Genomic DNA, 12605 nt, shown 5'->3' with positions numbered 1-12605 from the left:
GTTTTTTCTAGACACATATGGTTACAACTGAGCACCGTCTATCGAGTGAGATTAGACCCGTATGACTCTACACATGGACGACATAAGACGTTGACACATTTGTGTCGACGTGCAGAGACTCCTAGATAGGGGACCTCGAGACGTTCATCGGCAAGTTAATCAACCCGCACGACTGGATATCAATCGGTATAGTTCCAATTCAGCCAAACAGACGGCGCTGATCCATTCACCCAAAAAGTATAACGTAGAGCGGACAGGGAAAAAAAAAACGACAGAAAAGTAAACAGAGAGGTTGCAAAGGACCGGTGTGATCCTATGTCATGCTGCTCGTGAAATTACGGACAGTCTCGTTTAGCTGCCGGGGACGAGGCCCTTGAGGCCAGCGCCAATGTCACCCTCACGGGCGGCAATTTCAAAGTAGCCGTAGATGATGCTGTATTAAGCTGTTAGCTGAGATGAACATATTTGAGATATCAACGGGGTAACTTACGTAACGGCAAGAAGAATACCAGTACCACTGCCGAGAGCACCCATAAGGTCGGAGGCGACGGACAGGCCACCAATGCAGGCACCACCGAAAGCAGCGGCAGTAGGGATAACGCGCTTCAGCTCCTTGTACATGCTCTGCTCACGGTGACCAGACATGACGAGACCCTGGTCCTTGAGCTGCTTAGCAACGTCACGGGGAGCGGAGCCGGAAACCTCAATCCAGGTCTTGGAGAAGAGAGCACAGGCAACAAGCATGAAGGTAATGTAGACAGCGGTGTGGATGGGGTCGAGAAGAGCCTCCTTGAAGTTGAGAGGAGGTGACATGTAGTAAGCAATACCAGAGGCGGCGTAAAGCTGAGCAGATCCCTCACGGGGCTCCCAAACTCCAAGGAGCTGGACCAGGATGTTCTCAGAGAAGCGAGAGTACAGCATCTGACTGATGAGGAAGATGTTGGAGCACAGCGCGGACTGGAGCATGATGGGCATGTTGGAGGTGTAGAAGAGGCGGACGGGGTACGAGCCGCGCATGCCACGCTGGCGGGAGGACTTGACGGGGATCTCAACACGGAAGCCCTGCAGGTAGATGACAGCGGCGAAGACCAGAAGAGTAGCCAGGAGGTTCATGACGTTGGGCAGGTTCTGGCGGTAGAACGCCTCGTACAGGGCGCGCTGCTTATCGGGCCAGGTCAGGAGAAGGTGGAACAGAGCGATGATAGCACCCTCGAACTCGGGGCCACGGCCGGTGTTGATGGTGGTGGGGGAGAAAGCCTTCCAGACAATGGACTCGCAAATGTTGGTGGCAATGAACAGGGAGATACCGCTGCCCAGACCGTAGCCCTTCTGGAGGAGCTCGTCAAGCAGAATGACGACGAGACCGGCCACAACGAGCTGGACAATCAGGAGAACACAGATACCGGCACCGAGGTCACTGGGCTGGCCGTAGAGACCAGTCAGGACGTAAACACAGGCCTGGCCGAATGAGAGAATGATAGCGAAGAGCTTCTGGGCGGTCTGGTAGAGCTCGCGGTCGGTCTTCAAGTCGAGGTTGACATCAATGAGGTGGGTACCGGCAAGGAGCTGGAGAACAAGTTGTGTCAATATAATTATCGCAAATGGTGATAGGAGAGAGTTGTGAATCGCATACCTGGAAGACCATGCCGGAGGAGATAATAGGGGTGATACCCAGCTCCATCAGAGTACCCCGGTTACTGGCCAGCATCATACGGAGCCAGTACAGGGGGTCCGAAGTGTCGGAGGAGACAATACCGTAAAGAGGCATCTGACTCATGACCAGGAAGATCATCAAAGTCAACTGTAATATGTTTCAATTAGGATTCAAGCCGACTTCGCGCGGAAACAGCGGATTCAGGGCGACATACACCAGTCCACATCAACTTCTGGTTGAAGGGCACCTTGGTCTCAGGAGCTGCCACCTCCGGGAGGAGAGGCGTAAAGGGCTTGATCAAGTCAAGGAAGCGTACTATAGTCCTCCATCAGCATTTGACCGTCAATTGAGGGTGATTCGACACAAATTGTTGCGATTGCGTGCGCGACGAGGATTCGGGGAACTCACGGCCGCTCATGGTGGCTATCTTCCTCCCAGTCCGTTAAAGAATCAAAGAAAGCTGGAGTCGAAAACCAGCTAAAGGAATGGAAAATATTAAGAGAAATAAAACAAAAGGAGAAGGAAGTGAAGTTGTCGAGAAGATGGGGGAGGAGGGAAGAAGAAGACAGAAGAGGTTCGCTGGCCACTTTTCGCTTCCGCGCTAATTAAGGCCACTTGGTCTTCGCCGCAACAACCAACTTGGTGACTCAACCAGCACAAGAACGATATTTGGAGATAATCGCACGGTATGAGCTCTAATATTAGCTCCAATTCAATTCTCCAGACTCGTTTTTTCTGCTAGTCTTTCAAGTCCGATGTGTGCACCCCAAAAAGGAGGGCTCCAAGCTATCCCCACACTCCAGAGGCCACGGTACTAACTACGCGATCGGGGGGTCTACAACATATGGGGTAATTATTGGGAATAATATTGGTATCCATGTCCAAATAAGATATCCCTACTTTCGTCCTTTAAATATATACCAACATTCTATAAAGAGTATAATATGGCCAAAAGAAAATCTTTCAAGGTCCAACGAGACCCAGGCAATCATCAATGACCACCTCAAGCTCTCCTAATCGTGTCTTCAGGCCCCGGTTCTCGTCTTGCAGGACACCCATGACACTCCAGGCCTCGGAAGCGGGCACGCCGTAGCAGTTGCTGCAATTAGACGCGTTGCCGTTACCACCAGTGAAAGAGCTACCTAAACGAGTTGAAGCAAGGCCCTTCAACACCCGGTCATATGCCGATGAGCGTGCAGGCGGTGTTGCACTTGTGACGGCGACCAGGTTCTTTTGGATTGTAGGTGTTGGCATCGGGCCCGTCGGCGTAGATAGGGCGATCTGCGACATGTTGGGAGACGGTGCTGTCAGCGTGGACGTGGGAGACTCGACACCCTCACGCTGCGAGAAGACGCTATCGGCAACGCTCTCGTCCCCGGACTCAAATCCCGAGTCACTAGTGAAGGTGCTATGGCTAGCACGTTTTCCTCCGCGCCGAGGAGTTTGGAGCGCCATGGAAGGCTCGTCGTCATCTGGATGCACGGTACGAATTGCACAACTGCGACTGCGGGATTCTTCCGCCTTTCGCATCTGTCTCTCTTGCTCCAATTCCTCGGCCATGGCCTGCATGGCTTTCTCTTGATCAAGCACCTTGGCGGCCATGCCGTCCAGCTGCATCTTGAGGTGGTCCACTCTGGCGCGAGTCTCTTCGAGCTCCTCCTGCTTTTCGTTCTTCTCTGCCAAGGCCTGATGCATGGCGAAGGTCCGCTGCTTATAGGCATCCTGCATGCGTCGTAGCACCTTGTCGGCGTGATCTCGTAGGGCATCCAGCGCCTCATCGTTGGGATCGTCCAACTCTGGTAGTGAAAGAGCAGCAGTGATGTCCAGGTTCAGGAACTCATCGTCTGCTGGTTCTGGCAAGTTGGGCCTGCTCGGTTGTCGCCGCAGGCCAAAGAATGAAAACCGATTCGTTGGGGTTGAGTTCTGCCTCGTATGTGACATGGATGGTGGAGCTGGACGGGAATCTAATCCGGTCACGTCTGAAGCACTGTTAGGCCCCATTTTCAGCCCCAACTCGACTGGATCAGATTTCCCCTGGAACCAATCTGACAAGATCCTGGCTCTTGCTTCAAGCTTCTTCTTCGGGAAGGTTTCCGTCCAGGGGGTATTCTTCGGACCTGATATCGCGTCGTCGATGCCCTGTTCAAATAATGGGGGTCTTGCAATATATTCCGTGTTTGCCCGACGATGTGAAGACGGATTGTTAAAGTGATTTGAGGTTAGACGGACCGACGATCCCGGGGGTGTCAAGGCAACGGTCTCGTGAGGTTGAGTGCCATCGGAATGCAGGGTGACAGGTACATGGGAGAGATCGGTAGACATGTTCTGAGGGGTTATTTCGACAGCAAAAGCAGGCAGGATAGAAATGCCACGTCGATTCAGGCCCAATGTGGCGTGTGCAACCTGGGGTATCTGTAAGGGGAGAGGTATGAAGGCTAATCAAGGACGAAACAGACCCCTGGATGGTATTCAAGGTCAAATGAAAAAGGGTATAGGTAGTTTCAGTGAAGTATTTCGTGTTTCACAGTGTTGAGTCTTCGGTTTTTCCAGAATCCGAAACCAAAACACCGAAAAATAATTTGACAGGAAAACAAGAGGCTGGGGTGATGGAAATAGCGGTGGCTGAACAGGAGCTCTCTCCACCTCCAAGATCCACCACATCTTCCTTTCCAATCTGATTAATTACACGGACTCCCAAATTAGCGCCTCTAGGCTTCTTTCGAGTTCGATATCGTCAATTTTCCCGCTCCCGCTGTGCATGGTTTCAGCTGCACGAGGATCTGCGTCATTGCACGTTTTCTGCAACCTCCCAGCGTCATGGCTCCCAACGGTCTGAAGCATTTATCTAATGCCCTGGCAACGCCAGACCAACTGTCCAACTCTTCATCCTCAATCGACAATGTCCCGTCTGATCTCGAAACCTCCATTCGTTGTGCGGGCGCACAGCTCACTCAGGCTGCCGGAATTCTCCTACACCTGTCACAGGACGTAATTGCCCAAGCGATCGTGATCTTCACGCGTTTTTGGCTTGGCGCTGATGGGGGTAGCTTGCGAATCTACTCCGTCAAGGTAAGAAGAGTTCGAGGAATTCTAAATTGGCCTTCTGATCCACTAACCAGAGTAGGATGTATCTGCCGCGGCCTTGTACCTAACAGCTAAGCTTTCCTTCCAACCGACCTCCCCACGCTCCGTCCTGAATGTCTACACATTCCTTCTATCGCAAGATGCATCGCCCTTGTGGTTTGTGAGACAGAGCGGGGCTCCTGGAATCCCCCCATCGCCCGAAACCTATATCCTGTCCGAGGGAGGCTACCAGTCCGCCCGGCTAGTCCTCCTCCGCACCGAAACGGTTATCCTCCGTATTCTCGGCTTTGATACACATGTCGCTCTACCACATACGATTGCTTTGACGTATCTTCAAACCTTGGGTGTCACAAAGCCCGCTGTGGCTCAACGGGTCATTCAGCACCTCAATGCGGCGCTGCTCTCACCCCAGCTCCTTTATGTCACCCACCAACCAAATGCCCTGGCTGTGGCTGCCATTTACCTCGCTTCACGCGAGGAGGAGGTAAAGCTTGTGGATGGCGAGTGGTGGGAAGTCTTTGATGTTGATCGCGAAGAGCTCGGCTTTTTGGTCGTCGGCATGAAAAGCACAGAAGGCTTTATGCGGGCGGAGGTCAGTCGGTGGAAGAACAGAGCTATTCCAATGGTAGTAGATGAGGTGGATGCCGAAATTGAGCGACGGCGAATGATGGAGGAGGGCGAATGAACATTCTTTGACTTTTGCTGAGAACATCAGATTTCAAGATCAAAAGCCTACTGGGAAGGATGTTCTGGTAGAAGCTACCCAGCTATCTACCAAATAATATACCGCAGGATCGCAGGAACGCCCTATCAGCAGAAGGCCTCACGGCTGAAGACTTCGCGAGATCCCGGTCCGCACCCAGAAGGAATTCTCGCAACACCCGACAATAGACGGCCTCGTCTCTGCAAGTGTGACCGAATATGCCACCAGAAGATTGGCTGTTCCACGGATTTGGCCAATCACCAGTGAATTCCGCGGCCTGTCCAGCTGAACCTATATGTTACATACTATAGCCTCTCTCATGGCTGTAACATCAAAGTAGATGTATGAATGCTATTTCAGAATTCAAGTGCAAGATCGCTAGGTAAAATTCTGGTGATAAATGAACGACATAAATGCTTCCATTCTACTCCATATGCTCCGCCCGAGAAACACCCTCGACAGGCTGGTGATTTTGTCCTCCAATATGCGCACCACATTCAGGACATTTCGCTAGCTCCATCGGCATACCACATTCGCCAATAGCAAACTGAAGAAAGAACAGAAAAGGTTAGCTATGTATGTCTCTAGGAAGAAGATCTCCAATATTCCGCAAATTCAACTCACCGGATGTCCGTTGATACAATTGTACCAATGCCCAGAGTTAGTTGCTATGCCTCCTCGCCCGCCAACCATGGCAATCTTGATGGACGCAAGTTCCTCTGGCGTAATCTCCTCATATCGATCCTCTTCAAAGAGACGATTCATTTCCTGAACTTTCTCTCGAAGTTCCTCACAATTGCCCAATTGATCGCATAAATGCAAGGCATCGGCAAGGAACTCACGCGCCATATTCCTGCGGTTATCACGCGATTCTAACCCTGTACTCGCCCGTCTTTTCATATCAGTCTCATCCTTTCCGCGTACTGGACGTGTGCGATTGTACCATCCGAGCAGTTCGGATATTTTGGCAAATGCGAGGGTTGCCGTGATGACAATACGGGAGAGGCTCCCACCCTTGGCTTGGATGATCAAGTCTTGGCAGTCCTCCAGGAACGGTATCGTGAGCTGATTAAGCTGAACAGTGAGGATTGTCTCCTCAACCTTCGCGTTTGAATTCAAGAGTCTGAACTTATCGTGAAGAACGAACTCTCGGGCCCTGATAGAGATCAATCGTGCCCTAAGAGTTATCTGGTTGTCAGGTCTTGGCGTGGATATTGTCAGTCTTTTAAGCTGGCTGGAGACGGTGGTAGCTTCATCATCTGATGGTTTCTGACGCAAAGCGATAGCGTCCTTGAGCCGCTTGGCCGGTTGATGCCCTGTGTCCATCATTTTACTGAGGACTGCAGCTTGTTTCGCAAGCTGGACGAAGGCCCTATATCTAGTGCTAATCTGCGCTTTAGTAAGGCTAATTGGCCTCGTCGTTGTGTCTTTGGCAACAAGCGCATCTGCGAGGGTATTCAGACGGGAATCAAGGGCTTCCAAGTCGATGCGTCCTTTGGTTAAGAATCGCTTGCATGTTTCGTCCATAACAGCTCGATTGATGACACGGTTGTAGCGTTTTGTTACAAACTGACGAATGGGCTGCTTGCAATCAGGGCACGATGGTATGGTACTAGCAAGAGAAGCAGAGACATCCCGAAGGCCGTCGAACTTGCCAGATCTGTCCCTTGTGTACACTTCATCTAGGCGGACAAGACCATCGACCGACCCACTAGTAAAGAAATGGCCGCAGCCGAGCACGACAATTGGACTCTCGTCGAGGTTGATTTCAGAATAACATTTCCATTTAAGGAAGTCGACACGAGCGTCTGGCTTGTCACCGCATTCTTGACACAGACCACTTGGACAGTCTTCTCCGCAAAGACTCGGGCACTAATGACCGCAATCGAGGACTTTCGTGCATCGCTTATCGCACGGAAGTCGATCACACGGTGCTACATATGGCATTGAGCAGGAACCTTGGTAAGGACAAACCCAAGTGTATGTCTCGATACAAGGTGCACATACCTTTCCGTAGGTGGAGGCACAGGTTAAGTGTGAGCATCGAACCTTTTTAGTGTTAGCACAATATAGGAATAGCTAGGGATGTAAATAAGAGAAATAGAGGAATCTAAGCTCACCTCGCATTTGGCTTCACAATTCCTACAGCCTTCGCTATCATAACATACCTTAAGGCACCTATGGTTACAGACACCAAGTGGACGATCACATTTCTTTGTGTATGTCGGATGCTTAAACGACACTACACCGTTTTCACCTTCCTTCAAGCACTTCCCACAGACACCTCCACAATTATGACTATATCCGAGAATTTCGGTATATGGCTTAGTGCAACTAAAAATCTCAGACGTAACGTCAACAAAGCAGGCAAGTCGGAGAATATAGCCACACTTAGTAATGACCTTATCCACTTTCACGTCGCACTTAATCGATACCAGGTTATATATCTGATAGCATATGAGCTTCCTTTTAACATAGCTATAAGGAAGCGTCACGTCGCGGATTTCAACCATACAAAGACCACACTCTTCACCATAGAGCTTAGGACATATATGGTCACAGGTCTTCCGAATTCGAGGACAAGGCTTGTAATATACAAAGCTATAGTGTATAAACGATAAATAACATTTTGCCTAGCACCGGTGGCTATATGGCTCGAGACGACGGGTGTATAGGATATTATATCCACCTTCGGGGCTCTTTATCTCGAACTTATAAGGCTCGGAGCAGAGGATAGATATTTCGGGGTGGCGGGGGTAGCATAGAGCTAGTTCTATACCCACTGCGTTCGTTTATGAGAGCTGAGCGTGAACATCAGCCCACATTAGGATATTGAGGTAGGTCTCCGAATTCCCGATTAGGTACATTCCGTGCTGTGCTCGACTGAGGAGTATATTGATACGGTTCTCGGTGCGAAGAAAGCCGACTTTTCGTTTTAAGTTACTCCGAATAAGGGAGACGATAATTACCTTCGCCTCTTCGCCCTAGAAATTATTAACGGTAGCAAGACGCAGCGTCTAAAGGAGCGTTTTCCTCTTAATAGTCTTACGAGGTCCTACTTGAGGAGTCTCTTCCGTATCTAACCCGAGCCCCTCGGCTGCTAAGGTCTCTATATCCCGCTCGCTAAGATATATTTCGAAATCTTTGCTCAGCGATGCCCTAAGCTTCTGTAGTTGACCGGTATAGGGAGTTAGAAGAGTAATGTTATTACTACTGTACTCTCCCTATCTAATAAGATGCCGTATAAGAGCGATCGCTATGTCAACCTCCCACCGATTGCTATACGACTTCACACGAATGTTATCTTCGCTCGTGTCTTTATCGCGTCGATGGTCTAGCCAGAAGATATTCTCTCGCATTCCGATAACGTTAGGTACGTTTATAACGCTTTTATAATCTTCAAGCTTTGGATAGACACTTCGAATTAGTTGCGAAATCTCGGGCCTCATTCTTCGCTGTATATAGAGTTATACAATAGGGGTAGGATTGAGCCCCGGCTCGCTAATAGCACGTCTCTTAAATTGGCTCCGATCTAGCTGCCAGGCTTTCCCGGATAACGACTTAAGGCTAAGCGAGTAATTTTGAATCTGCGGCCGTAGCTGCCGGTGATCGCCAATCTGGATGAAGTGCTCCACGCCTAGCATAAGGGATGAGATTATATATACCTCTATCACCTCGGCTACCTCTTCGTATATAATGACTCTTGCTCCTATACGGCGCAATGTCTCGATATTTCGCGTAAGGGATGTCGTCGTGATGCCTACAACGTCGGCTTGAATCAGAGCTCGTCGGTTTATTTCTTTATAGACGGCGTGTATGTTTTCACGCGAACGCTTAGCGCTATTGATAGCCTCAAATAGTGAGGCACTCTCCTCTTTGCACCACTGCTTAAGCCAGCTCTTTGTAAGAGTTCGGCGTTCTGACTTCGAGAGGTGATAGATATTTCGCTCAGCAGAGCGTGTTAGGCTTGCCAAGCGCTCATCGGGCTCATCTATATCCTCAGTTTTCGAGTAATTCAACGATTTGACTCCTAGCCAGTTCAAGAGGGGATCTTCAATGACCAGTTTGTATCCCTCGGCATCTATTAGGTCCAATTGTCTGTGTATAGCGGGCCACTTCCGGCGCAAAAAGTGCTGTATCCCTTTCCAGGTCGGGCCCTTTCGAGACTGGTGTAGAGGCTTTATGGAATACCCGGCTATTTCCATGCATTCCTTAAGGTCGCTGTAGGTTTGTCCGAGTGTTTGAGACTCTACTCTTGTCTTGCTGATGCCGCCGCTAACAACGCGAAGGTTCTTTCCTTCTAGCTTAGTAGCCTGACTGCGGCCGCCAATTCGTATGATCTTCTGGATATCAATGGCAAGAAGGTGCTTTAAGAATTGGTCCAAGGCATGGTTCGTGTAGCACCTGTCGTTGAGGTTAGCCATATGATCAACGGTTATACATAGAAAAGCCGCCTTCCAAAAGCGAGCCTTTTTGGCCCTTTTCTGCTGTCTACCCGACAAACTGACAAGACCGACGGACTACGACCGCATAAACGGCCGACTGTTTAGGCCATTGAAGATGTGTAGAACAAGAAATACTTACATCACGATGATTGGCCCCAAATTCGCGCTTGCTTTGATGGCGAGGAGAACCTGGACAAGCTTGACACCAACATGAGATTTTCCCGTGCCCGGTGGCCCTTGGATCATGGCATATTCCCGCGTGAGAGCAGCAACAAGTCCCTGACACTGGCCGCGGTCGAGACCAGTCAAAACTCCTAGCTCTTTGAGGTCAAGAGACTCCGGGAAATTGGGATCTAACTTGATATCTCGGGCTCGATCTTTACTGATTGAAAGGAAGGGATAGGCAAATCCTAGCTTTCGGGCATATGCCGGTGGAGGTATATCGGTACTCCCCTTATCCCTATTCTGGCCTGGCAAAATCCATTTCTGGAATGCTAACTCCCCTTCACGCTGAACACGCTGTAAGTTCTTAAGAATCGGGACAAATGTTGCAGGAATGAGGCCATGGAAGTCAACCAGTGTTCCTGGGATTTTCTCGCTGTAAATTTGGCCGAGGAGATCTAGTTCTTGCTGTGAACATGTCGCGAGCTTCACTGTAATGCTGGGCGGATGCCGATTGGAGACAAGGGTACTTTCTTGTTTCTCTTGCTCTTGCGAGGAACACTTGACTGTGACTTCGAGAAAAAGCAGTCTTTTTCGGGACCCTTCAGAAGTCAAGAAGCACACTAGCGTCCCTACCTCTAGTCGGTTAGAGTCTTTCCACCATCTGGACTGCTCGGCAAGAGACTTTTTGCGTAGTTGGGGTGGTACAGAGAAGGATACTGTTGCTTCAAGCTCGTTTCTCCTATTAACGAAGACATGCTGGATATGTGATGTCATGTAGATATGCGCCCTGGTATCCTTGTTTGATAGCTTGGGATTTGGGCCACCTTGCCGCAGTAGATCTCGTAGTACATCCTTAACAGAGCCGAAGATGTCATGGCGCAGAAGCCGGAACGTGGAGTCAATGTATCTTAGCGTAGGATCTGCAATGAAGTGCGGCTGAGCAAAGTTGGTGGATGGTAGATATTCCGAATAGTCACTGACGATCTCTCCCTGTGTCGGAAGAATTTGAATCTCTGAGATTTCTGCAAGGTCGTTGTCATGTCTGCCACCAGGAATTTCCATGTCCATTGGAAATGTCGATTGAGCTAGTCGAGTGCTAGTCCTTGGAACGCTTTCTTCGGGTACTGTGGGTGGAACAAGACCGCGGAGTGCGCTTGCGACCACATTTCGCATGATTTCGATCCTGTTGTCAAGCGCCTCGACGTCGGCCTTGGAGCAGATTTTGGTCATCTTGTGGACTAATTCGTACAATGAGCCGAGAAGTGCAGTAAGGTCATCATGGAAGCGTGCCCGTCGGACCCTGTACAGAAGCTGATACAGGGCACTCAACAACAACTTCACCATGTCTGGAGTAACGAGAGTCTGGTTGTTGCTGTTTTGCTCAAAGCTGTTTATCATGCAGTGACAAACGCTTTCCAAAAACCCGATTGCTCGATCTCCATTCGGGCCACCAAAGGTTGCGTACATAGTGCCAACAAATGAATCAACAGAGAGACAATCCAAAAGGGAAGGGTGGGTAATAACTTTGAAAAATGGCTCAACATAGACAGGAATATGGCGATTTGAGTCGTGGCCGGTTGTATCGATAGTTGCCAGTATGAACCCGTGTCCATCAAGATTGTCATCCACGAGGTCTCTAACAAGGAACTGTTGGTCCCCTGTATTGCCACTGTCAAGTATTCCAATCGCCCCTGCCCATAGTTGAAGAATCTCTTCTGGTCCTCTCTGAGATCTGACACCGATGAAATTCCTTCTCAGGATCTTCTTCCAGTCCAAGTATCGTTTCCGGGCCGAACCATCAGTTGTAGGATCAGGCTCAGATCCACTAGCTCTTGCCGGATCATGAGAGAACTTGCAAGTCGAGCCGTAGGTACAATTTCCACGCTGAAATTGCCTGCAGATTTTGTCGCTTTGGTTACGGGTTCCGAAGCTGTTCGGCCTGTCTGGATTGCTGGTATGGCCTTGGCCGCGCAATCGCCGGTTTCCACGGCCAGCCATGGTTGTGAAGGAGCAAAATAAACCTCCAGCTAGTGCACCCGGTTACCATATGCTTCGTTGTGTCAGCATAACTCCAGCAAATGAAGAAAATATATCTCTAAGAGAAGTGGTTGGCTGACCGGATGATCCCAAAGTAGGTGATTTGAGCGAGTAGGGAAAAGGAAGGCAGTTGATTTCCTAGGAAATTAAGTAGCTGGCAATGTAATTATAGGCAATAAAATTCCTGACAAACAATCCGTAGTTGCAAATAGCAAACACCAATATGCACCGCGCCTAGAATACTCAAATTATCTGCTGAGCGACGGTGAAGACTGACAATTACACTCATCCCCAGCCTACTTCATGTATGCATATAAGGTAGGATATAGCACCGAGAACTAAAGGCTAAGGATGCTATAGAATATGAAAGCCCTATAAGTTGACGTATAGTACATAGAGAAATTCATCTGTAAGAAGAGCCAGGAATTTATACAGACTAGAAGTACAAGAATCCTCACGTATCTTATTCAAATATAGCAGGTTGCAATATGAATCTCAAACTACAATCTTGCTTGAA

The 12605-nt window shown here is 49.5% G+C and overlaps 4 protein-coding genes across 4 annotated transcripts; 1 reads left to right on the top strand and 3 right to left on the bottom strand.

Annotated features, from left to right (window-relative positions):
- Positions 1-264: 264 nt before the first annotated feature.
- On the bottom strand, positions 265-2145 carry N7489_010522 (translocon subunit SEC61). Its single transcript, XM_056716271.1, has 5 exons — positions 2063-2145; positions 1869-1969; positions 1634-1801; positions 491-1566; positions 265-433 (listed from the first exon to the last, which is right to left on the bottom strand). Exons 1-5 carry the CDS (start codon positions 2070-2072, stop codon positions 352-354), a joined length of 1437 nt encoding a protein of 478 aa, XP_056563893.1. The 5' UTR covers positions 2073-2145; the 3' UTR covers positions 265-351.
- Positions 2146-2617: 472 nt separating this feature from the next.
- Positions 2618-3976, bottom strand: N7489_010521 (uncharacterized protein; the record flags this gene model as incomplete). The annotated part of the gene is made up of 1 exon (XM_056716270.1): positions 2618-3976. The coding sequence occupies one exon, from the start codon at positions 3974-3976 to the stop codon at positions 2618-2620; it is 1359 nt and encodes a 452-aa protein (XP_056563892.1).
- A 495-nt stretch (positions 3977-4471) lies between these two features.
- On the top strand, positions 4472-5423 carry N7489_010520 (putative cyclin; the record flags this gene model as incomplete). The annotated part of the gene is made up of 2 exons (XM_056716269.1): positions 4472-4723; positions 4779-5423. The coding sequence occupies 2 exons, from the start codon at positions 4472-4474 to the stop codon at positions 5421-5423; spliced, it is 897 nt and encodes a 298-aa protein (XP_056563891.1).
- Positions 5424-5865: 442 nt separating this feature from the next.
- N7489_010519 (uncharacterized protein) lies at positions 5866-12049 on the bottom strand (the record flags this gene model as incomplete). The annotated part of the gene is given in 10 exon segments (XM_056716268.1): positions 5866-5988; positions 6066-7193; positions 7262-7375; positions 7449-7490; positions 7610-8042; positions 8265-8425; positions 8501-8665; positions 8708-8896; positions 8915-9784; positions 10031-12049. 10 exon segments carry the CDS (start codon positions 12047-12049, stop codon positions 5866-5868), a joined length of 5244 nt encoding a protein of 1747 aa, XP_056563890.1.
- Between the last annotated feature and the right edge of the window lie 556 nt (positions 12050-12605).

This window comes from Penicillium chrysogenum (assembly GCF_028827035.1).
Source record: "Penicillium chrysogenum strain IBT 35668 chromosome Unknown utg000005l_segment0_segment0, whole genome shotgun sequence".
Classification (NCBI taxonomy): Eukaryota; Fungi; Ascomycota; class Eurotiomycetes; order Eurotiales; family Aspergillaceae; genus Penicillium; species Penicillium chrysogenum.
This window is presented reverse-complemented; position numbering and strand designations above follow the sequence as displayed.